The following is a 26,784-nucleotide window of genomic DNA, read 5'->3' as shown; positions in this document are numbered from 1 at the left end:
GCAACAGCTTGGTTGTAAAAAGCAGGCATTTGTTCTGTTATGGGCCCTGATGGTCCCACTTGCTGGAATGTCATGGTAAGTCGAAGGCAATTAAGACCAGATCAAGCCATTCTAAACACAGAGGATGGGAGGATTAGAGAAAAAAGCCCGTGGTTTTCAGTTACTTCTGCACCAATTGCTTTCTTCATGACTAGGTGCAACCAAGGACCAGAGTGCTGTACAGACACTCAGAAAAACTTGTTCCAACAGTGAGCAAAATTGCACATTTTTCAGCATCCTTTCACACCACAGAACACTGGCAATGTGCATGTTTTCTTCATAGCTGCAAACAGTCTATAGTTTGTACTACAGATGCCAGCAGTTTTTCAACAATCATTTAACTTAAAAAACCTATTTTTAAAACCCTCTAAGACCCTTAGATAGAAAATACTACAGGTGTATGAGCACAAAGATTGACTAGTCCCTCTGAACTATTTCATTTAGTCCCTCTGAACTAGTTCCTTGTGAACAAATTGTGACACACTTGAGACAGCACAGTATCCACAGTGCTGTGAATTTTTCCTTATGAAGTCCTTTGTTGTATTTTTGTCAAGGTTTAATAAACCCTTTTAAATTTTCAAAGTGAGCAGTTGTTTCTCACACTACCCCTCTTTTCCATTAGCTTCCAACGCTTTCTAAATCTATCTCAGAATAAAAATTGTAAGTCTGAACATATTATTTTACACTAATGGGTTATAAACTTCTTGAAACTATTTCAAGTAATTCTTAGCAGGCACCAACATTGAACAGAGTATATTTCTGTCTGGTATTGTTACAGTTGCCCACTATTTTTAGAAATGTACCCAAACAGCCACCGTTTAGAACTAAAAGCAATTAGACATTTCTCTTTTCCTTTTCCTGAACCTCAATTTGACATCTAAGAAAGACTGTCAGTCACACGCTGAAGTTACAGCTGATTTTGACAGCCAAAGAAATTATTAAGGAAAAAAAAGTCAAGTTTGAATGAATCTAAGGCTATATGAAAAACTTCTGAAGTCAGAAATTTTCACCTTAAATGTAGACATTATTACATTTTAGTACTCTACTGTATAATTTCTAAATCCTTTTCATCTTTCAGAGTAACTGGGTGCATTCTTTATGTCCAAGTATTAACAATATGACTCTGGGAAGATCCATTTGACTGGTTTTCCCATCTTCTAGGCTGTACACTTTGAGATAAAATTGCATGCGCCTTGTCAAAGGACAGAGATGTTTGGCGACAGAGGCTCATCTACTTGCACCTGAGTATTTGAGTGCTGGAACTCACTTTTTTCACCTTAATACCTCTTTTTGGAGGGGGATTCCAAACCAGCTAGGCTGTCTGGAGCATCAGCAGCAGGGAGATGAGACAATTGCAGATGAATGCTGGTTTGCTCCCCCATGCATGGTGAACTCATTTTCCTCAAGGAATGCTGGAAGAATGCAGAGCAAGAGCTGCAGCTAAATTCATGAAGCCACATACATGGACCCAAGAAATGGCTAGCAAACCTAGAAAAATCCTGTAAACTTCTAACAATATTCCTGTAAGATTACTGCCACTGGGATCAGCATATCCCAGACACACCTGGGAAGAGACACATGCACTGACATGTGATTTAAGCTCTCCCTTTTCCCAGGAAAGCAGAGGCTGCCCCATTCCTGAAAGTGTCCCTAGTCAACCTAAACAGAGCCCTGAGCCACCTGGTCTTGTGGAAGGTGTCCTTGCCCATGGCAGGGGTTGGAACTAGATGGTCTTACAAGTCCCTTCCTACTCAAACCACTCCATGATTCTAGAGCTGACATTACTAAACTGCATGAGCAAAAGCCATTACACTTCTAAACTCTGACAGTGCAAAAGCAAAAAGCCCCCAACACACATCAAAAAACAGAGACAAAAATTCTCAGAATGGAGAATATTAACCAGCTTATACAGCCTGCCAACCCTCCTCCTCAAGCTGTTGCAACACCTTATTCGGATTTAAACATGGTGTCTCCTTACTTTCTGTCCTACATTCTGAGGGCACTGCTCACATTCAAATAAATATAATACAATTTAAAGAGGATAGTCAAATACACTGCATGAAGCACTGGTTTCTTCTAGTTATTTCCAAAACATTTTTGTGTTTAGGAACTATAAGGAATGTCACACAGTAGAGGTACATGAAGCTATACGTTAGTTTATTTTTACAATATAAAACTGATATGTGAAAAAGGGTCACTGTGTCAGCATTAGGGAAACATTAATCTGTTATGCAATTAATGTAAGCTCTGGTTCCAGAAAGACAGCCCGAATTTTGTGGCAGCACAAGGAAAGCCTCTCCTCAATACTACCTGCAGGTTTCAAAGAGACAAATCAAAACCAAAATCCTCCTGTTTTAGAGGAAAGTGTAACTGCTGAGGCCCTGGCAGCGCTGTGGTCCCAGAACATCTTCACTCAGGACTGTTCTGCTCCAGCTCCCGGACTCAGCAGTCCCCAGAGCCGAGGGTGGAGCGCTGTGAGTCACATCTGTTCCGGCAAGGACAGCAACTCCACCACCCTTGCTCTGTGGGATGCATGGACAGCTTCTCAAGACTGACACATGTGGATCTCACAGTGGATTTACAGAAAGCCACAGCAGGAGGTATCAGTTTTCCTTCTTTCAGCTGACTTTACAAACCCAGTGGAATCCCTTCAGTTCCCATTTTCAGAAGGAATATTTCTCCTCTGCTCCTCAGGCACCAAATTATTGGCCTGCCAAAGAAACTAAGATATTTCCATCATTAAAGGAAATAAAAAGAGTCACTAACTTAACAAACATTTTTTGTTCTTACTAATAGAACCAAAACAAATAGAACCAGATGAGACATTCCAGCTGTCTGAGCAAAACAAGCTCTCATACGACTGAATTAAACTGGAGTGGCATAACAATGGTGTGGCACCTGTTACAGCAGTATTGTTCTGATGCCTCCAAAGGCCAGAACTGCCCAAAAGGGACAGAAAACCTGCATTTTTCATGAGAAGCAACATGTACATCACATTAGGCTTGTTTCTTACACCTCATGTTCCTGTGCACGTCACAGCTGACTCATTTATGGACATGGTTAAACATTCAGAGGTATCCACCTGATTCCAGAAGTTCGTAATTGTACACTACCTGGCATTTACTTTGCCACAAGGATTCCAAACACACAATTTTTATGAATTCTATGTAATATTCTTCTTAAATGTCATAGAGTTTTTCTGTCACTCAAGAAGAAAAAAAATAAGTGCAGTTGTCATGCTTTCTCAGATTTTGCTTTTCAACTAGTCTTTTTAAAAGACAAATAGAAAGTTTGTCTGCAGATGTATCAAGCATAAATGAAGAAGGGAGTCATGGGATTTTTTTCAGAGAACTACTACCAGCAGAAAATACCTGAAAAATCTCACCGTGACCGCTGCTAGTTATGATCATCTCATAGGCAACAGTACTTATGTTCTTAAATAATATGAACACGTGATTCTAACACTGCTTTAGTAGTGGTAAATACGTACGTGATCGTATTTCCTCTTATTTATGGTACACCAAACATTCTTCTTTTTCCATTCTAATATATTAATGAAAGATTAAGTGAGCAGCTGTAACTACATTGTCTTGTGCTAGCAGAGGTATTTACAACGAAGAAATGAAGCAATTACCAAAAAATAAGCGCAACTAATAGGTAAAGGAAAACTGAAAATTTGCTACATGGCTGGAGCACCACATCAACATTACCCACAAATGCATCAAATTTAACTTAATGTTCTCTAGAAAATCCATAGATTCTGGCATATCATTGCCTCCTCACTAGGTAAACTTTAGGAAGCTCCTTCTGCACTCTAGTCCAACTTTTCTACATTGAAAATAATATGTAAAAACATAAATATGTAAAAAGTGAGGAAAATTGTTTCCATGTAGTCAAATGTAAAGTTTATTTTAACACAGTAACAACTTAGTGTAATACCCCAAGCTTTGCTGCTGCAGAACCAGGCAACATCATGATTTGTACCATTCTGTATTGTCAAAAAAGCCAGCACAAGAGGAGGCAAAACATACTGATATCTATTTGAACCTTATCTTTCCCACAAATTATTTTGCTTAGGTGATCTACAGGAGGTTGCAAACTGAAGTTAAAAGCAGAGGTTCAAGTCAGGTGTCTTCATCTTCCTTTACACACTGTTGCTATCACTTATATGCTACACTGGCGCATTACAAAAAGGAATATATAGGTGTCATGGTGCATGTTTTGCCAGAGAGAAGGTAGCACTTCTTGGGTGCTTGGGATGACACCCTGCAGAACACACATCCTAATTATGGGCAGCTATTCCGCACCCATCATGACAAGCCTGAAAGTTGTCATCATATTAGAGTATAACTCACACCATGTCTTGCACCAGTCTTGCCCTGGCCCAGAATTCCCAGGGAGCTGCAGTACCTTATGGTTGCTCCCTGCAGCCGATCAATTTTCTTGTTGAGCTCGGCAATGATGCTGTGCAGCTCTGTGATCCGCTCCTCGTAGCGCAGCGTTGTTCGCTCCTGCACATCCTCGTGCTCTCTCATCAGGTGGGACTGCTCACACTGCAGCAGAGAAGCAAGGAAACAGAAAGGGTGTTATGGACATCTGCAGGGAGACTAGGCACAGGGCAGGAGTGCACTGCATTACGGTTTTCCTACTCATCAAACCAACAGTGCCTTAGCAAGAGAAAAGGATGGGTACATGCAGGTAGGCAGTTACATTATCTGAAGAACTGACAGACTATGCAGTGTACTTACTTGTTTTTTTCCTAAAGAGAAGTTGCCATTTCTGCTTGGAAAAAAACCCACTATTTGCAACTCAAAATAGCCATAAATATATAATCTTTGAATCTTACGATCTCCCCAGTGTGGTCTGAAATAGAACAAATCTTACAGCAGAAACCACATTATTATAAAGTAAACAAACTTTGAGGTTATAACTTTGTCTCTAGTGTAAGTACTTGTTTTTATTAATGTTTATAGGTAACACTGTATTTTCAATATGTTCATAATCTCCAATAAAATGCTCATGATATGAACAATTAAAGAGCTACATGACTGCTTGTTTTTCATACATATCACGAAATCCTCCTTTTTCCTTCACACAGCATTTTAAATGTAGTCTCCCTAGCTTACTCTTCAGGCCAGCACATGCTCTATTTCAATTACAGCAAACCATTACAAACCACTGCAATGACAAGCCAGTCCTGCATGCTGATTGAAGTTTTGCTTTCATTTCTAACATTTTGCTTCTGACCCCCTTCAGTCAAGTCTCCTTGCAATCACACAGTGCCAAGTACCATGCTGTCAAAAAAAGGAAACTCACAAGCCACTAAACAGTATAAAACCCACACTCCTTAATTGAAGAGCGGCAATGTAAAATTCTAGCATTTCTAAGGGCCAAAATTGATAGTAATATTGGAGGTCCTCCAAAAGCGCTGAATCAAACAGGTTTTTTTTTCAAATCAAGTAAACACTCTCTACAAGCTAACTCCCTAAATTCTTTGGACTACAAAAAATAATGAAGGTGTAGATGCACCAGAATTTTCATAATTTGCTCCCATATTTTTTGGCCACTTACATTCACAGCTTGAGAACATCATCTACATACAAAGACTGCTTGGAAATTAAAATTTACAGTAAGCTTCAATAACATTTTTATTTTTAATTTTAAATAAATTTATTCCACAGTTTTTAACTTCCATGAATATGCATACTTAAAAGTAGCACAGACATCAGAGCACCCTTCCACAGACTACAACAAAATAGTTTCTACCTTCAGCTGTGGTAAAAATAGCTTTCACCTACACTAAGGAAAACAGATCATATCATCACACTGCAAAGGAGAGGAAAGGAACACATTTCAGAAGACTGATAATGTTCACTTGGCTTATGAAACTTCATGTTGGCAACTGATAGGCTGTATATGTACCTTATGATGACTCTTTACAGTAGGATCATTCTACAGCTTATTTCTCACATTTCCACATCTTAACATTGTATCTTTCTGAAGAACTACCACAGCTTTCAAAGTGCAGAAATAACACAGAGAAAGTGTTTCACAAAAGCTTTAAAGTAGATTTAGGGGCAATAAAGAGCTGCTTCTTCAGCCTTTCTAAACCTGAATTTCCTCTGACACACATATTTGTCCACAAATAGCTACCTCAGCATTATCAAGATCAATCTATTATGTGCACTTGTGGTTTTTTTAGCTTTTAAACCAAAGGGATGTTTCAGATAGAGTGTATAATAATTGTTTCCAGATAATAAATAAAACCCCAATCACAACAATTTTTGTCTTTCTAAGCTATGCCTGAAAAGCAGAATTTGTTTCTATTGACTGAAGATATATAAGATATATGGACTTTTGCTAATGGGTTTCAGCCACATTACAACTTGATTTCTGTTTTCTCGAGCCATTTCTCAGTGATCATTTTTCAGGATAACATCATTCAGTGACAGATGTACTTTGTGAACAACCAGCAGTCTGGCAATATACAATAATAGCTTCACATTTGACTTTTTAAAAGAGCTCTTGAATTATCTTAGGTAAAAGCAACCGGAAAAGTCTGAAAGGAAACCTTTGTAAAAGACAGGCCATGATGCTGAGGATTGGTCTGTCTTTGAGGCAGGGAACAGAATTGCATCTCCTAAGTTCTGGTCAGCCATCAAGGAAAAATGGCAAAAGCATCCAAGCAATGGAAACATGGTTCAGTATGAATCCCAAAATGCCTCAGTGGAAAATTGTTCTGGCTATTCAAAAGTGCTCTTTATTGTGGAACAATCATCTGAAAACTTAAAAAGGAAAAGACAAATGCATGTTTTTCTACCCACTGCTGAATTTCTTCTCTGGGATATTACTGTGGCTGTTCACCACTGTTCTTAGTTTCTTTATGCTTTGAGTCTCAAAACAGCAATCTGCCACCAGTCTCTATTTCTTTCCAAGGTGTACACATTCAGCTCCTAAAATTTATTTGCATGTCAGTCACACAATACAAGGTAAATATAAATACCTATATTATTAATAATAACTAATAAATACCTTATACCCTTTTCCTCATCTTTCTTCCAGCCTCATACTTAAGAGCTCCAGTCTCAAAACCCTTAAGAGGTCTAATTCTCTGAGAAAGCAAACGCAGGGATAACCCACTGAGAAATGGGTTGCAAAAAATGAGAAATTAATTGTTGGAGTCAGGAGAGAAGTTTCCAGCACAGTTCTCAATATAAGCTGAGAACTCTTGGTTGTTATTTGGTACAGATTAAAAAGGTTATTTCATTTACAATATAAATTAGCAATGGTTGGAACCGCCACTGTCTGATCTCTTGATGCTAGGAAACAACAACAGCAAGAAGCGTATGAGGGAGAAGGATGACAACAGAAAACATTTTAATTCAAGCTTATTGTCTGAACAAGTGATTCTATTTCCTATTAATGTTCATGAATTCTTAGTGAAAGAAACACTAGCAATGTGCTAAATTCTGTTAATCTTTATATTAAATTTGCAGTGTTCAATCGGAGGTCAAGAAAAAAAAAAGAACTACTAGCAGCAGTGCTCATTAAGAGATGCCCCAGCGCCCCAGGTCCTGCAGAGACAAACACTGGCTGTGGTGCTGTTCACCAAGAATACAAGTCATCACCTGAACAAGCCACAGTGATAAACCTGTCTACCAGGATTACAGAAGCTAAAAATCTTAGCTCAACTAATACAGTGTTTTAATTTGAGAGGAGTGGCAGATTTAAAAGTAGCAATCCATTAATCTAAATTTAAGTATAAAAACAAGTCTATAGTGCTAAATCCTCAATCACAAAACCATGCATGGTCAGAATTAATTGTTCTGTGATATGTTCTGTGTATACTTAATGTGGAAGATGAATACAAGCACACAGAATTAATCCATGTCTGCTGATGACATCACACAACAAAACAAGTAATTTCAATGTTCATCTGAACACCATGCATTCCTATTTCAAATTTCTCTGTTAAATGAGAAACTGAAGCCTTCCTGTGAAGTTCACATGTTCTTACATGTCTACAGAGAACACTGCTTCTGTTCTTATATGTCTACAGAGTGTTGGTTTTATTCTTATACTGAAATTCTGCTGTTCCTCCCTATATTCTGAATAATCAAGAGGATGGCAAAGAACTATTACTGCAGTAATGAGACTTACTGCTGTGACACAGGATCCAGAACAATATAGCACATTCTTTGTCTAGAGCTATTATAAAATAACAATGACTAAGCACAAAGAATGAGAGAGCAGGACAACCTTGTGAAAGGAGATGAAATTATAAGAAAAATATAGTAAGTGAATTATCTATTCTTCTTGTACTTGCTGAAACATTCAGCATGTTATTAAATCCCATGCTCAATCACAGAACTGCAGAACTCAATGTCACAGGATATTGGAAATGCCAAGAATGTAGACAGATTAGAAAGAAGATTATATAAATCCATGGAGGATAGGACTACAGAGGACTATAAAATGTGATATGGCCTCCTGCTCACAGATGTTGGCAGAAAGGTGGGGGATATGAAGGAGAAAAATTCTCTATCTGCATTTCTTATGGTCTCCCTTCAGACTTCCACAGTTTATCACTATCAAGGCCAGGATACTGTGCCACACAGAGCCAGGAGAAAGCACAATTCTCATAATCACAGAAAGATTTTTGGAAGAAGACATTAGTTGTGGTTGACCAGTGTTTCACAGCAAATTTCATTCAAGAGATCACTTTATTCCCGAATTGTACTCTGATAAAAACACAAAGAGATCTGCTATGTTACTGAAATAATAGAAGCACGTAGAGAAATGCTATATCTGGTCTCCATAGGCTGCAGATTTGGAAGGGAGTATGCTACAACAACCACTATTCAATTACATCACTTCACAAAACCTTAAGCCCATGCTGTCCAACTAGCTTTCTTCACCATTTGTCATTTATTACTTGAGCTGTGGTTCCCCAAATCACCTCTACTCTGCAAATCACTAATCCTTTCTTCCAAATGCCTCACATGCTTCATGAAATGATGGGAAAGGTATTACCAAAAATGTGTTTTAAGAGCTATTTGTTCCAGAGAGCATTTACCATGCCAACTAAAATGAAACACATGCTGCCTTGGTAAGTACAGTCAGATGCAGGACAGAGATTTAATACTGACCCACTATCATCTGAGCATGGTTATGCAGAACCTCAAACACCTTCTATTTGATTTATGCCTTCTGAACCTCTGATTCACATTAGACAGAGGCTGTAGAGGAAAGAATAATGAACTATTCTCTGTAGAGTGGGAAGAAAAGTTAAAAAAAAATGTTAAGTGGCACAAGTACTTGGTATGCAGTTAGAAAAAGAAGGCAAAGTGCAGTGGTTTCACCAGTGTATGTCTCAGTACTTAAGCACTGCCAACACATTCAATATATGAGTTGTGTTTGTTTAATGATTTGAATTCCTTAATAAAGATTCGTATTTTATTCAACATATCCTAAATTCTATCCTCTTGAGGGCTTTAGAAAAAAATGAAGTGTAAAGAGATAAACCACTAAACCTTTATATAAAACTGTTCATTAAAAAGACTTATTTGTTTATCCAAAATCCAGCTATCAGCCTGCCTTTAGGATATTCCAGTTGTGTGCTCTTCACAGGTCAGGAGGCACTGATCACTGTGTTTGTGTTTGCATGGCTCAATATCAAGTAAAACCCACAGCATTACAAACCAAGCACTATGTACGCATGCATAATTGGTAACCCATCAAAGAAAACACCAAACAATCTTGAGCTAACAGAGTACATGTTAATTGGTATTAAGGACTGATCCTTAATCCCAATTGCCATCAGTGTGTATTCAGTACTGTATGGGAGCACCTACAAGGCACTCTTCACAGGCTGAGAGATAATATCTCTACTTTTAAATAAAGACCCAGAAATAAAAATAAAATACTAACAAAAACCTGTGGTTAGCACCAGACCCTCCAGAGTTATAAATAACAACAATAAAGTCAGCACAATCATGCAGAATGATGTGGATCATTTGGATACAGTGAATCCATCTGAGAGTTTAATGATTGTCAAATGCAACCTCATATCAAACTGTAAGCCAGAAAGAGGACTAGCCCAAGAATGCCACAGAAATTACAAAAGGCTCTCAGGATTATAGCTGATAAACCATGTTAACTCCCAGCGTGGCTCTGGATCACATATTGAGGAGAATAAAAACATGAAAGTGATTTTATTTCTGGATGTTACATTGATGGTCTGCAATAAGAGTATCACTTACAAGCCAATAAATCTTAAAAGCAGCTGAAAAAAAACACTGGGGAATGCAGGCAAAGGCCAAAATAAGGGAGGACTGAAGAAAGAGCCTGAAAATCGAGACTGCTTAAACACTTCTATATTTGGCTTGAATTTAAGCAACACAGATGAAAGATCTCATCAAAATGAAATAAATACAAAAAACTTTAAATCTGTAAAGTCACAGAAAGGCAAAGGATTACAGGGACCTAAGGATTACAGGAATTTACTCACTCAATCCCTTGCCCAACCCAAGACCAGGTCTGGGTGCCTTGAGTACTTCCAAGGTTGAAGATTCCACAATATCTCTGAGCAACAAATAAGGTGGCACAGGACAAAACGTTTTGTTTGTCTCTATCCAAGCATTTTGAATTAGTTTTGAAATGTTAACTATTTATAAAAGGTATTTGGTACAATTGCGGTATCTGAAAACAAAGATGTTTTTGCAGAAGAGAGAAATATTAAAAATAGTTTGATTTTCCTTGCTTGCATTTGCCACTATGTAAGAGCTATGAAAGCATCAAGAGTTCCAACCTTATTCTTATTAAACCCCTTGGCTTTCCACTGGCTGTGTTTTCCACAATTCCAACTGGCATACTGGAAGCTAGACTGAGATCACAAGTAACTTCTCCCATAACATCAAAGCACTGAAAATTGGCAGTAACTTTTGATCAGTGTTAATTTGTGCTGTGTTTAAATGTGACCCAGGAGAGCAGGGTTCTGCAACCCGTTACCTAACCCACTGACAGCAACCTGTAATTCTTATACTCTACAATAATTCAAAGCCCTTGTTGCTTATATTGACTTCAAAACAAAATGTATCTAATTAATTTTTACGGATTTTTTTTTAGAAGAATATCTTCAACACATAAAAGGTATAACCCATGGCAACTATGTGTCTTGCAGTCTTAAAATTCTTTTGACTTGTGACATTGTTTGGCATTTTATCCTCTCTCAGGAACAAGGACTGCACAAAACCAAGGATCTTCAGAATCTTGAACTACTATTGCTCACCTGTGCCTTTGCCAATTTCTTTTCCAATAGGTCACGCTCCTTTTCTGTTTGTTGTAGACGCTTATTAAGCTCCACAATGTCTCCCTTTAATGAAGCCAGGGCTGCTAAATGAAGCTGGAAGACAGAAAGGAAAGAAACAAATGAATCAATTCACAAGCCACTTAGCACTAGAGAGGAGACAATATTATATGGCAGCTATAGTAATGCTGCTTTTCTGTAGTAGTTAATAGGAACTTCAGTAGAACAAAGTCTAAAAAAATTCCACATACAACTAACAATTTAACTAATAGTTTTTTTAACATGGAATTTTTCTTTCCAGGCAGAACACACATTCCTTCACCACATCATTTATAAGGGTAAATACAACGAGGAATAATTCAGCTAGGAATGCACAGATTAGTTCTAATGCTACTTCATTAAGATGTAGCCTGAGTCTTGCGCTATAAAACCTTACATTAAATGCTGACTAAGATTTGCATTATAGAATGAGGAGTACCATGTTTTGATACCTTTAGACATATAGAGGTTATCATTCTGGTGAAAGTGGATAGCTCCACGCAAAGGATTTGCTTTTATTTTGCAACTAACGCTTACATCACTGTGAGCTACTCTTCTGCAGTTGTTGCTCTCCTCAGTCCCACGCCAGTGAGTTTCAGTGATTCTTATCTACTAACCCACATATGAAGAACCCAAACTAATTTTCTTTCTGCAGCAGATCCTTTTGATGAAAGATACTTTCTACACTTAGCTGATAGCATGCGGAAATATATATCAGGCTAGGATAACTCACAACATTGAAATTAGGTTAGCTACACAACTTAAAAACCAAGAACAGTTCTTAAAAGAATCTTAATTGTTCCCACTCTTTTCTTGTCCTTAAATACCCCATGCATTGTTTCACCAAACTCATCAGCCAGAATTCAACACTAAGTATTGACAACTACAACTGGAAAGTCCAGGAGGAGAACTAGCCACTGGCCCTGAAGTCTTTCTTTGTAATTGTAAAGAAACAGCTTCAAGCTATGCTGGGTATGAAAACAGAAGTGACCTTTCACACCAGACCAAGCAACACAGCAAACACCGCTCTGCTGCCAAGATTCAGGCTGAAATACAAACTGCTTCTAATCCTCCACCCACTTTCAGTCCCTCAATCTGATATTCTATTGGGTGGGTCACCTAAATGTAATTTTTCTTGTTTCATTTACAATGAATCAGTTAGTGAGTCCTATTTTGATATAAATTCTACCTTTATAATACTGGAAGCCAGCAAAACCATAGCTGTTTTCCCATGCTGATGTGTGAAAGCAGTTGCCTGACATTTTTATTACATCAGCTACAACAGTACCTTACATACATACAGTTATTGGTTCAGTACAACTATACAAATGCACAATTTTATGTTGCAAAACATTTAAGATTCTCAAGGCAGCCTCATTTTTCATGTAAAAACTCAGTAGCTCAAGCTTGCTATGGGCATATCCTACACAGCTGCTATGAAGTACGTACACTGAAAACTCTGAATAAACCCAGAAACATCATTAATACCTTAAAGTATTTTTGGCCTTCAGCAGAAGGAAACTATGCACTGATTTCACAGCACAGAGAAAAAAGACCAGACCAATTGTATCAATCTGTTCGTTACTTCCTTCAGATTTTCAGGAAATCTGGTGAGTTTTTAAGCCACTGTTTTACCTTATTTCCATAACAGAGTAGAATTGTTGCAACGAAGCTCACAAGTTCGTTCATCAAAATACACATCCTTCACCACAGCTTTCAAATAGTACATGAAAAATGGCTACAATTCTCCAAATCGAATAAAACAATGCTACATAGTCAAGTATCATTCCATTTCATACCCTGTAATTAAATGATCACCAGCTGTTGTTTTAATTAAATACAAGACTAATAATGCCCATACACATGGCCTTGTAATATAAAAGGACACCATTAATTTAAAAATCTCAGTGAAAAGCAACTTGTTCTCTGAACAGCGGAACTAACGAGGCAGACTTCCAGTGGATGTGTCTTTGCCCTCTTCACCCTCTGCAGTCAGCTCAGCTGTTCTTCGTGTCCCCTAGCACACTGCAAGCTGGGTAAGAAACAACATGAATGGTGCCTGGTTTTATAGCAGCCTGGCCTAGCAGCCCCTGACAAAGATGGTTATCCAACACTGAGTTACATCCACCTCTGTGCTCAGTATAGCATCTCTCTTCCCCAAACAACCAAAGGATAGCTTTATTAATGACAAGGAAAGCTTGTTGTATCTTTTACCATCCAAAATTACCCTTTCATTACTTGGACTGTTCCAGTTTCCAAGTGCTAATAAACTTTAAAAAATGTAAAAAAAAAAACCCCAAAACAAAAAACCAAACAAAAAAAAGCCCAAAACCCGACAAAACACAAAACCAACAAAAAAACCACAAAAACTCAAAAATAAAAATAAAAACCCACCAAAACCCCTCCCCCCCCCTAAAAAAACCCTAAACAATACAGTGAAAGGGCAGATTACATAAAAAGAAGCTATCATAATAGACGAGGGCTGCTTGTGATACTCTAGTTTGATGTGCAAGTGATGCCTCCAGCTACTACTGAACACATAAGGTTAACACAGCCAGTGTAACTGTGTATTCATGGCAGAGTCAAGCTCTCCTCTCCAATTCCTTAAAAAGGTGTTATGAACCATTGCTGCACTCTCCTTTAAGGTGTGAGTGCTCCCACAGATCATGCTTCCCAGTGTGCTTGTTTATCACAAGGCAGGTGGGAACTGGAACATGATCTTCGGATGTGGCTGTAACTCAGAAAAGGAAACACCTGAGCAAAGAGCTACTGTCTATGCAGAAGTATTCTGGGTGGGGGAAAAATAAAGTTCATGTTTAGAAATCAAGTTTAATAAGCCAAATTATTAAAGCAGGATCTCAACCGCTAAGTCAGCCATAATTGTAACTCTGCAGCACTGAACTACTACAGGATTGTGACAATTGAGACAGAACCGGTGTGGCCACACAGCATACTGGTTTTCTTCTCTCCTCAGCAAACAACGACAGATAAGGCAGAGTCACTGTGACTAACACTCATACCACACATTTATAGTTCAAGGTGGGCTGTCTCTTAATGACAAAAGATTTAGAAACAGATCAAAAACTTAGCAGTGTATAAAATTAATACAGACAGCGCAAAGACTTCTGCCCATACAAGATACTGGTCTGAACCTTTAAGCAACAGACTGTACAGAGACCTACTTCATACAGAGAAAACAGTCAACTGACAAAGCCTTGTGCTGTTCAAAAACTTTATATTGATCCAATACATCTACTCGAATTCCATCAAGAAAAAAACCACTGTTGTGATGCTGAGGCACCCAAACTGTCCAACAGGACAAGGTGGGTCAACAAGTGAGAGAGAGTGAGAACAATATAAGAAGGATCAGACTAGCCAGCCAATTTGCTTCTCTACCATCATCCAAGAAAGTAAGAAAATACATTAGATGCATAGGATAAATTAAAAATTCATTACCTCTCTTAGCTTAGAAGCTACAATTTCCTTGAACTTTTATTACAGTAACAACAGCAGTCTGCTTACTGAAACAAACACACCACATGCCATACCCAATATATCCTGTCAGGTTTTAATATATTAAATATACAGTAACAATTATTTGTTAAGTAAGATATTACCAATATAAAGTAACAAACTCCATAATATGCTTTTGTTAAAATGCAAACCAATGTACAGCTAAGTTTTGAAAGGTACTATAATTATAAAAACATAAGAACAAGCTTAGGAAAACCAACTTCTTAACCTCTGATCAAGCCTTCTTTATGAATGCAGTTTCCTCCTCATTATCCACCTGCTTCTACAAGCATTTCATACAATACTGCAGACGTGATATGTGATGCCTATTTTGCACTATGCTTTGAAGACTGGTTTTGGTGCTGTGAAATGCTTCATGCAGGAATCAGGAACAAAATTTGTGGGCAGTCATATTTCTCAAGAATTTTGTGGGAAACAAATACAGAAGTAGATGGGATAATAAGATGAACTGAATGCCAAGGAAGCAGGTGACTACTGTACTGTTGAAGTGTTCTTCACACTGCTAGAAGTGTTCTGACGCCAAGACAAAACCAAGAAAAAATCACAAAGGGCAATGAATGAGCGTGCTGAAAAAACGATAAGGCTAGAGCCCTGAAAAAGCACTAAAATTACTATTACACTCAGCATTTTTCCAAGCCATTGTGAAATGTGATCCCCACCACTAAATCTGATCCACATTTTTCATTCCCTCAGCCTGGAACCAGACTAATTAAATCATATTTCTAAAACCAGTTGTACTGACTGCACGTTTGCTATTTTCAACAGAGAAATTATTAAAAGGATCTATGCATATAATTCTCTGTGAAATTTAAGTACTAATCTTATCTTTTTCTCCTTGCTTCCTGTATTCCTTAGCTACACCACTGCTGCACAGCAGTTTGTGAACCGACGTTCAGAAAGGTAACCTTGGACATAACCAGGGAGCCATAAAATCATACCAAACTATACACAAATACAATGCAGCCAAACACCAAAAGCCCAGTTTATTTGTTCTCTGTGTGTCCTCTGTGGCTGATCAGTAAAGCCCCGCCATGGGAGAAGGACCTGAGATGGGCCAGGGTATGTGTGAAGCTCAGGGAGAATGTGGCTGGGTGGGACTGAGCACAGCTGTTGCAAAAACAGCTGACTTGATCTCAACACCAAGAGGATCTGAGGGTCAGTTTTGATTTTGATAAACAACTGAACAGCTGAAAAAATCAGCTGGTGTGTATTTCTACCCAAGCTCATTAAGCGTCTGAATGTCTAAGAGTATGTTAGCCAGGCCAGTGTGGGGTGTCATACATGGCTCAGCCCAAAATAAAAACTATAAAAACATAATCAACTGACAGAATTTCAAAGCGAGTGATGAGCTTAAGCCAGTTTCAATTCACACATTTACTCCTAGCAAAGCCAGGGATGCCCAGGGTGGTGGGGGTGATTATGTTAGAGAGAGGCTGGGAACCACACTGGTGCTCTGTGATTGAGCTGTGCACTGCAATTCTCTCCTCTGCTGTGTTTGACTTGTATCTGTATTGTGTTCTCATTGTGTTTTCTGACATGATGCTAAAACAAAAATCCTGTATACCATCAACTATCTTCAAATAAATAAATCTGATGTTAAACATCACACCTTCCACATGTGGACTGTCTAGAAGAACCTGGTCAGAAAGTACTAGGCCCTGCCATTCTCTTCTCTTTTTTTATTTCCCAGTGGTATTTTGCATAGTTCAGTGCAAATAATCCACAACATGGACGTTTTCTGTGTATTGCAACTACTTAGTTTCATGACAGGCACCATACATAAAAACATATGATTAAATACTAAGAATTTTGCCTCCTCTCTGAAACTGTTCCAATTCTTTTGTTATCAAATTACACTGGACACTATGCTGGCTTTGAAAACCCAAGCTCCTTTGTAACATGAGAGATGATACATGTAGAGAACAACATGGAAAATACAAGTTAGAACTCCAGCTAACAGTGCAGAAAGGGCAAAACAGCAAATGTCTATCCATTGTATTTTCTAACACCTTTCTTCTTCAAGAGAATGAGGGATTTCAGTCAAGGAATGAAAAGGTTGGTGATATAAGTTCATAGTGAAAAACACATCTGGAGACAGAACAATAAAGCCTTCAGCAATCTCAGGGCTGTGGTTGTACTGTGGATTGGCAGCTTTCATAAATGGCAATACAGAACAGTATCGGGGCTGGTCCAGGGAAAGCACAGACAAGGCTGGCACTTATCTGCTCAGGTGAATGAGAAACTTTCATGCTAAGGCATGGTAGATATACTGAAGACATGTGAACAAGGTACAGAGGAAAAAAATTACACAGAACAGTAAGCGTGAAAGAAATCACAGCACTGCTTCATGCAACCGGGAAAAAACCCAAACAAAAAGAAACAAAAGTCAAAGTTTAAAAATCTTTCTAAGAGAGAAATTAAAAGATATGAAACTCATGTTAGAGACGTTTGTTATAGATAAAACTCCAAGGCGTTGTCAAGTTTACATTTTATCACGCACACAGATCAGCACTACTGGCAAACAACACTTAAAGTGATTGCTATATAAATGTGTAGCTACTCTCAACCATTTTTCTTCTCTGTCCTACACAATTTTCATGCCACCTTCTCCTGGCCACGGCCCATAAAAGGTTCATTTTTTATGGTCCACATGATGAAATAAATGTAATCAAACTCAGTTTCTGTAAATTTACTGACAAAATGGAAGAGAAAAACATAAAAGAATAACCATATCCCAGAAGCAGTAACATGATAGATCAATATTCCCCAGACATTTTCAGCCGTATGATCTCTAAAGCACAGCCCTGAAATACCACAGTCTACAGCCCTGTAAGTAACTACCCAAGGCAAAGTCAAAATTACTAAAAAATGGGGTACCACTAAATTGCTGGATATGCCTACAAATATGCCCTAAAACTTTATGTCCGAAACAACTGTTATGTGCTAATAAAAAGCCTATATATTTTCAAAGTGACAGACAAAATGGACATTTTGTGACTGTGCTTCTGAGGCAATTATTGTCATATTAAACATTAGACAGTTACTTCATATGCTTGTGCAATACTAAACAAATAATGTGCCAACACTTGCCAGGATGGAGCCATTCAAATTCAAGAAAAACAAAGACCAAATTTTTGTAAGACACAGTTTTAATTTGAAAAATCTGCAGAAGATGTTTTCAATCTGTTTGTATTATTTAAAAACAATTTCAACTGAAGTTGCTTGGGTTTTTTTTAACTGAAAATTAGCATTTGCAGGCACTTGTGAATATTTCAAACTATTTCTTAAAACAAACCAAAAAACTATTCCAACTAAATCAAAGCAAAAAAAAATGTTCCATAAAGAAAATACAATAAAGATTGTTTTAGGAGTACACAGAAGAGGTAAACTAATGCTATTCTGGTGAGGAGGATCAGTTTTAAAATGTATTAAAGAAAAGAACAAAGAATGCAATCATAGAAGATTTTCCCTTGAAAAATTAATCTGGCAATTCACACTTGATGAATGGACCATGGTGCTAATTGCACTTCTGAGTATGCCCGAGGCCTAGACTAAAGGCTCTACTTCTATTAAAACAGATGTTTACAATATAATTGAAAAGAAAATTTTAGATTACATGAGAAGAAAAGCCAAATACTGAGACCTAAAAATAACAAAAGGAGACTAACACTTGAATCTGGGGACTGCAGAAAACAACTACACATTGGCAAGTTCACTCGTTTGGGATTCTTAAGAATCTTTCCTGCGGCACTGCAGGGCAGCCCACTCGTGCAACCCGATGGTCTCAGAATGAGCATCTACACTGTGCAGGAAAGGTCAGCCTTGCTTTTACCTTCCAGAGGAGGAACCTGCAGCTATTTCCACGCCCGGTGAGGGAGCAAAACAACAGCAAAGGCAGGGTATGAAAATGGACTTGTGGGGAGACTAAGCTTAGAACAAAATACTGTCTTCATTTTTCAAGATACTATCTGCAATCACATGCTTTCTTTAACTAAAAATAATAATAATAAATTACTACAAAATGATGAGCTAGGAGGGGTCATAGCTAGGTCCTTCATCCAGTCTTAGAAGGATTTTATCCCCATTCAGTTAACTCATTCAGCATTCTTACTCGCCTTAGACTTATTCGCAACATAATTTAAGTAAGGCAAATTATCTCTTTATCACTGCACAAATGCAAAGAGGAACAGACTTATTTTTTCCCTATCTCCTCTTCTGCCCAACATCCCCAGAAAAAATTAACAGAGCAGAAAAACAGCAAAGTTCATTGTAGGTCCTTTTCCCTTGAAATCTCAGGATGTCAAATTCCTTTCCTCTGTTCCTGTCCAGTTTCTTGAGGTGATGGGCACACTATTTTCCCCTCAGGAACAAAATGAGTGGAAAACTAATCCCAGGAATGCACCTCACTCAATGCTTTGCATTTAGCATTACGGTGACCCACAGTCCAGTGCTGGCTGCAACATTGCAGACAGGGTGTGAGCTCATCCACATTGGATTGTTTACCAAGAGTTCTGCCATTTTTTGTAACAACTTAACTTGGTCCTTCAGCCTCAGCTTTTACTGACTGACAATAATACAGATCTTTCAAAACAGAGATCACCATTCAAGAACCACTCAAACATTAGACATTACTTGTTATGCTAATTTAATCATAATTTACTAAAGTATCTCATAGTTCTTGAGTTCTTTCCAAAAACTATCTCAAAATAACTTCTGATTTTGAAAGACAGGACTATGGAATAGCAATAAAACTACTTAAAAAGATACAAAGGATCTCTGTCTCCAGAATGACCCATGTGATCTGCTGTCACCATAAATTTAGAGAAGTAAGATCTGTATTGCCAGGTCCAATCAGCACTTTGTTTCTACCATAAGCAATAAAAAAAAAAACCAAACAAAAACCAACTCAACCCAGAAAACAAACAAAAAAATCCACCAAATCCTCTAGGATGTACTTGTCCAATTGTTTGAAACTCTCAGAAAGAAAACATCTCTCCAGCTTTCCTTAGCTTATGTCCTAAAGAGCTTTACATTAGAATGTCCATTATGTAACTTCCAAAAGTACAGCTCTAAAATGATTTTTAGATGCAGCTAATCATCTTTGGAGCTCCCAGATGTAACAGCTAAATTCTCTGGACGCACATGTACTTGCTTAACAAAACACACTCAGTACAGTTTTTAATTATTTCACCTTCCCAAGGTTAGCTGCACCTCTGAGACCTTCATGTCCCCTTTCCCGCTCCTTTAAGCTCCGGCCAGCAGCCACTCCCTCTTCCATCTCCTGACTGCCACTCTTCCAGGAAGCCAGCATCCCTAAAGACACCCACCGGTCAAAGGCTCTCCAGAGTGAAAAAGTAGAAAAGAAGTTGAGGTCTCCAGCGATCTCCCAGCTTACACTAAAGCAGTGGTTTTTAAAATGCTTTTAGAAAAAAAAAAAATATTATAAGGGCTACAGGGTTTTCAGTTAATACTTAATATCAATCACCTTTACATCCTGGCTGTAAATCTCAGACTAGTACATGCTATATTCCCAGGTCACTGTCTCACTACTGCACGTCAATTCTTAGCACAAACAACTGTTCCCTACCCCAGCAGTTCTTTTGCCCAGTAAGCTTCATAAGCCAACCAAAACTGGATGCACAACTTCTCCAAGGGCACTTAATTTCTTCAGACTCACTACAAATCCAAGGCAGGAAAATTACTTATGCTACTATAACTTCAGTTGCTGCAGGAAGTTTCTAGCTCCATGCCATAAACTTTTGTGTGAGTTATCTTTGAGTATTCCTCTCATAAGAAATACCAAGTACATTCTGGCATTTTCAATCACAAGTCTTGCATTTTTCACTGCCTCCTCTTTCTTATTACCTGGTCAATACACCGGGTAAAAGCTGACTAATTTTAATGAAAGCTTCGCAAGCGGATGGTAAACTGCAGGAGCACTTAGTGTTACTTCTTGCTGAGGTTTTCCACTGCACTGGATGTTATCATTCAATTTATAATTTTAACAAATTGGATACAAAACAATTACTGTTGCAAAATACAGCCCTGATAAGGCTCTGTGATGAATCATCTCTGAGAGTATAAGAAGTGTGTATGTCAATAGTTACTACAACACTGCTAGAGAAGCTTGTTTACAACAGAAAACACTAAAAAAAGCATCTGCTTATCTGGATTTCAGCACATCAGTAAGTTTTTTTATATTTATGTAAAGATTCTTAATGAAAGCATGCTGAATAAAGAAAAGACTCAAGCAAATTGCTACGCTCTATCCTAACAAACTGCTGCCCCTTTCTAAAAACAGTCCACAGCCCTATTCAAGTAAGTTCTTGCTCTCTATGGCATAACTCTCTTGATATAAATCTCTTTCTGAAAAATTCTACTTAAAACCTCTTCTTCTATCTGGAAGAACACAATTTGCATTACTGAAAATCACTGGAGGGTTTTTCCCCCCACTGCAAGATAAAAGCAGTGTCAGAGAAACAAGAAACTGAAAATGCCCTCCACCACCTTCCATCCTCCAGATACCATTTATTTGAATGTTCAGGTCTAGTGCTGGCCACCAGAAAACATTATGCAACACTTCTGCATGATGCCTCAAACTCCTTTCTGATAGCAGCTGCCTTTGGAATGAAGCAAACAGCACAAAGATACGCCACTCATGAACCAGAGCTGTTCAAAAAACTCAATAGCATGAATACATTTTTCTTTTCCAGTCATACGGCTTACACTTAATGCAACAGAATCTCCAGCGCACAAACTAAGAAGGTGAAAATAAACATTGACAAATGTTTATTTTAAATTGCACTAATACAGATGAATCTGTACAGCTGGCAGACCTCGACTTGCTTACTGAATAACTATTTGCATACGTAAGTTTTTTAGTATTTCAGTAACACCTGGATATATTACTCCATTCAAGAGAAGTATTTTTTTTGTCATGCACTGGACTAATAACCCAACATGGTATCTCTGTCTTGGAACAAGATGCTCTGTCAGGCACAGCATCTTGTCCAAGTGGCTTCATACTTTTTCAGAAATTTATTTAACAGGCTTCTCCCAATATAAAAGCAAGTAGCTGTAAAATTTGCAGAGAATCAAGAGTCTGTAGCATGACAAAACCAAGCTAGAGCATTTGAGTCAACTGGTGACAGCAATTTGTTAAGATGGGACCAAAGTAATTCGGAGGCACAGACAGTAATTATGAACCTGAAGCTACTGTTCATTAATGCAATGGTTAGAATTTCAGCCCAGCTCAAAACTCTGTCTGCAAAACTCACGGGTGTCTGGAGAACCCTGGTACAAGATTAAATGTTTTTCCTCTTAACCTCTCTTCCCACAATGACCTAATTTTCTTTCTTTTTTTACTCTAAGTTCAGAGAGAGAGGCTTGACAGATGAACTTCAGTTTTTCTTCAAGTGAGGATGTCTCCGTTTCCTTTTTCAACTGGTATAAAAATATTATATTCTTATTCATCAAGAAGTGTACAACAATTTTCTTAAATGTCAAAAACTTCTGCAAATGAAAAATTTCTAACCACATTATTTCATATTTGGGTTAAGACTACTCATTTTATATGAATTTTTCTCTGCAATTTTTCTGCAAAAGAATAAGCTGAGGATTCAAATGTGTCTATCAGACAATTAATCTTCACTTGTATATACACACACTCAAAATTTAATTGCACTTACTGAAATTACAGATGCTTATAATTACCAAACTCAAAAGTTTCAGTCACACAGAAAACCAGCAATTGCTCTAACATTTTGAATTAATTTACATAGTATTCCCAATATTATGCGTCTGTCTCTACCAAGGCCAAGGCAGATTCACTCCTTATCTTGGACTCTGAATGCAAAATTCAACCCTGTATTTCACCCATGCAATCCTATTAAATAAACAGGAGTTGCATAGATATTTATGAGTCCAGAGCACGGTTCCATGGAAAGTGCACATCCCCTGAGACTGTCGTTCTCTCCTTGAGTGTAATTTTCTTTGCTTTAAATCATCAAATAATAACATAAAAAACATTACTAATTCTCTAAGGAAGTCAGGACAGCACAGAAATTTGCTTCTACAGCATTTTGATAAAATACATTTTTTATGTTTATATCACACAAATGCATGCCTACACACGCACATAGGAAAAACCAAAGCAGGGGTCATGACAAGACAAAATTTATAATTTAAAGGCTTTGTATGTGTTACACATTCCACTTAACACTTCAAAATGTCTGCATCCTTCTTATGACCACTTTCACTAACATTCACCCATACAAAAAGACTCACTGTGAGCCTGACATATAAAGAGCTTTCAAGCAGTAACTGGCACAGCTGTAAATCTACATAAGGCTCTACAAATAAATCTTGTGCTCTTTGCTGCCGATACAGAAACATTAATCTTAAGAGGAACACAATGCAGCACCTCCTTATCTGTTTAAAGTAGGGCAAATATTTTACTCATGTTAATTGTCCTGACAGAAAAGGATCAACACTCCATTATTCCATCTAGCACATGGTTTATTTTTCACCCCTGAACAGCACGTAGGCAAAAAAATTTGCTGATTCCAAAGTTGTAAAGCTATTCTGTATTAATTCCTCATAAAAATCGTACCTCATTCATACAGCATTCCTGTTTGAATATTTATACAGCATGTGGCATATTACTCATATAATCTAGCAGAATGAAAGTGGAAGTTACTTTTTTCATTTCATGGCTTCACCATCTGTGTAACAGAATACTTCACAGTTCAGGTGAAGAGTTACACAGGTGCATTTTTTTTTCCATTCAATTTCATACATTCTCAACAATTGTTTCTGTGGGCTCTAAATCATGACATATCAAGAAATATTTTCACTAATGTAATTCTAAGAATGAAACAGTAATCACGCTAATGTAATTGAAGAAACATCAGTGAAAAAAAACAACAGTTTTTCCATCTTAAAGCAGATTTGTGTCAAAAAGCATACTAAATAAGTGCTCTATCAGACCAGACCACAGACTTACAGACCAGCATCCTCTGCAAGTGGCAAATCCGAGAGAAGTTAAAGAAAACATGTAAGAACTACCTTTACACACTTGTAAAGCTTCTCTGGTATTTCTTTGCACATTCTGCACCTCAAGGATAACTTTTGTGCCTTTTGATCTCCTTCATATCACTCGTGAATTTATAATGCTCTCTCAAAACATATACCCCTTTTTCTTCCTTATCATCTGAGGCTAACATACCCTAATCTATTTAACAGGACAAGCTCTTCCATTTTTGATCCTCCCAGGTGCCCTTCTTGGGACTGCTTTAGTTTTACAGTTCTGGTGCTTGACACACCACAGCCCTGTGGGACAGTGCCTGGCTGTACAGCCAGCCATGCTGATTTTCTGCTGTCAGCAACCTCAATCTATGCATATATTAAATCACTGACTTCCGCTACACTAACAATCTAGCCTGCACAACCTTGTGTTCTCAAGTATTTCTCGTGGATATATTCCATGGTTCTCTGCGCTGGGAATTTCAAAGTCGTCTGTCCTCCTCATCACCCCTACCTTAGATAACTGTATCAACTGCAAAGAAAAATGCAGGTCTTTAGGAGAAAGCAGTGGTAAGGGCATTAGTAGTTCCCCCTCCACGAAGTGGGCAGGCTGTGTCTTCAGCTAAAGCATTTATGGGGATTTATTTGTGTATGAATGCTGGTAACAGCTGCTGATATGCAAGCAGCAACACAAGACAGGTCTGTGCACATGACAGGTATACCAAAGAAGGCAACTTACAAGTGACAACATCATGGCATGATGCCAGAGATGGCAATTACCCAAATTATTTGTACTCTACAGAGCTGTGCGTAACTTGACTCTTGAGTGGCTGACTTCAGTGAATGAAACTCCTACTTTCATATTCATATTTTGAGAAACACCATGAGAAACATGCATTTCTGGTGAAGCACTGCCACATACATCCATCTTGAGCAACATCCCCACACCTTCCATCAGAGCCCTCTAGCTCAGCCAAGCGTGCATTTAGACAGCTATGCTGTTTCAATATCCAAGTTACACCTACACTGCGCCATGCTGACTTAGTTGTAAGCCTTGATGTTCACAGAGGGAAGTCAAGGGCTTGCAGGTGGCTGCACCCGCTCCTCCGGTCTGCAATTCCAGCCTGAACTCTCCTTTCCTCCACTCCTGCCTGTTGTGATTTCTCCCCTCTCCGGGGTCCCGACATAAGATACTTTTATATGTTCTTTTTTTCTGGATTGTTTATTCCCTTCCCCACATACCATTCTTCTCCTGTTCCCTCCCTTCACCAAAGCAACTCCCTGTGCAGCCTAGAGCCTGCCGTACAGCAGCTGTTTCCATTCAGCCCTGTGGTCCCTCTGAGGATGGAACTGGCCCCTCTTTAACCCTCTCCCTCCTCCTGCTGTTATGCATCGCTGCAGCTATTTAACTAAGTGCAGGGAACAATTAGTACCGTCTCTGTTTGCAGCCACCATTCCTGACTCTTTCAGCTGCAATGGTGAATATGCAGCATCATACTCAGCTGCCACACGTACCTAAGCCCTAGAACATAACAGCTCAAAGACTCCAGAAATTAAGATCGGTAAACAGATATTTTAAAAGAGACTGTGTGACAGGGATCAGATTTCCAATAGCAAGGGACAAGTTTTAATACATGTTATTGCTTGAAAAAAAGCAGCCATTTTACAAAGTAATCTGTTATTTCTTTATGGTTTTGTGTTTGATTTGTTGAGGGATTTTTTAACCATCTCAAAATAGTGGAATTCTTTATGACATTTCTTTGCCGAAGTGCACCTACCTGCTGCATGTGCCAGAGTATTTGGGAATATATACTGAAAAGCAAACTTTTAAAATCCTGCTGAGATAAAACGGCTTTTTAAAAGAAGTGGTAGCTGTAGAAAATTAACACTGGTTGTTTTCTATTTTTACATTGTAGTAAGAAGGTGAGTCTTCCTCCTCCTCCCAACTGTAGTCCCCAGCTGTCTCAGTCCATTTTCAAGTATTTTGTCCTACACAAGAAGGTATTGATGGCTTCCTTGCACAAACAACTACTTGCCTCAGGCATCTCATCCAAGTCTCAGGTTAAATTTGCCATTAGATGGACCCAGACTGCAATTTACACAAAACTCTTACTACAAAATAGCCAGGCTTGAAAGAAGTTGCACAGCGCTCAGTTAAGTACAGGCAGTAAAGCTGAAGTGGCTACTTGGGAAGAAGGAGCAAAGCCTGCAAACCTGACCCTGAACAGCCAAACACATTCCTCTTCCTGCTCCCCCCAAACTCCTGGGAACAGCCACAGAAGAGTGTTCTGTGCTTGGTACAAGGCTCGCTGTCCTAGCAACAGACCTTCCCCATCACTATTTTGTTTACTCTTCCTCTAAACTCACCAGAGGCCCTACTCCTTCCATGCTGGAGAAAATCTGACTGCAGGACCTGGGACTCACAGCACAAACTCTTGACACCACACAACTGATTCTGTAACATAGGTTTAACTGTTTATTCAAATGTTTACTCCTTAAGTGAACCTATTTGAGGGTCTTCTAGCCATGCAGATGTTAAAATTTCTGAGGAGGTAAGGGCTCGGGAACAAACTAAAAGCAAGCAAGCAGTTTTCCTCTGAAGGAAGAATCCCTCCCTACCTTGTGACCTGAAATTATTGCTCCAGACACAGTCCAATGTCACCCACCGAGTGTTATCTCAAAGCATTCTGCAAAATACTCTTTGCAGTCTCAACAACTGGAAGGGTAAAAGAACTACAGACACTACAGACGCCACCATGAATTTGCTCTTTCTGGAGTCACACAATGGGATATCTTCCTGCCAATTTGACTGTGCTAACATCACTGTAAACCAATCTAAT

General features: G+C 38.4%; 1 protein-coding gene across 1 annotated transcript in view; it reads right to left on the bottom strand.

Moving 5' to 3' along the window:
- Nucleotides 1-26,784, bottom strand: part of MCC (MCC regulator of WNT signaling pathway) — a 137,720-nt gene that overhangs the window by 55,390 nt on the left and 55,546 nt on the right. The window contains exons 2-3 of the mRNA XM_005430115.2: nt 11,330-11,443; nt 4,450-4,592 (exon numbers count right to left, since the gene is read on the bottom strand). Coding sequence (XP_005430172.1) covers nt 4,450-4,592; nt 11,330-11,443 — 257 coding nt within the window. The remainder of the gene's footprint in view (nt 1-4,449; nt 4,593-11,329; nt 11,444-26,784) is intronic.

The sequence above is a fragment of the Geospiza fortis genome, unplaced genomic scaffold, assembly GCF_000277835.1.
Source record: "Geospiza fortis unplaced genomic scaffold, GeoFor_1.0 scaffold794, whole genome shotgun sequence".
In the NCBI taxonomy this organism is placed as follows: domain Eukaryota; kingdom Metazoa; phylum Chordata; class Aves; order Passeriformes; family Thraupidae; genus Geospiza; species Geospiza fortis.
This window is presented reverse-complemented; position numbering and strand designations above follow the sequence as displayed.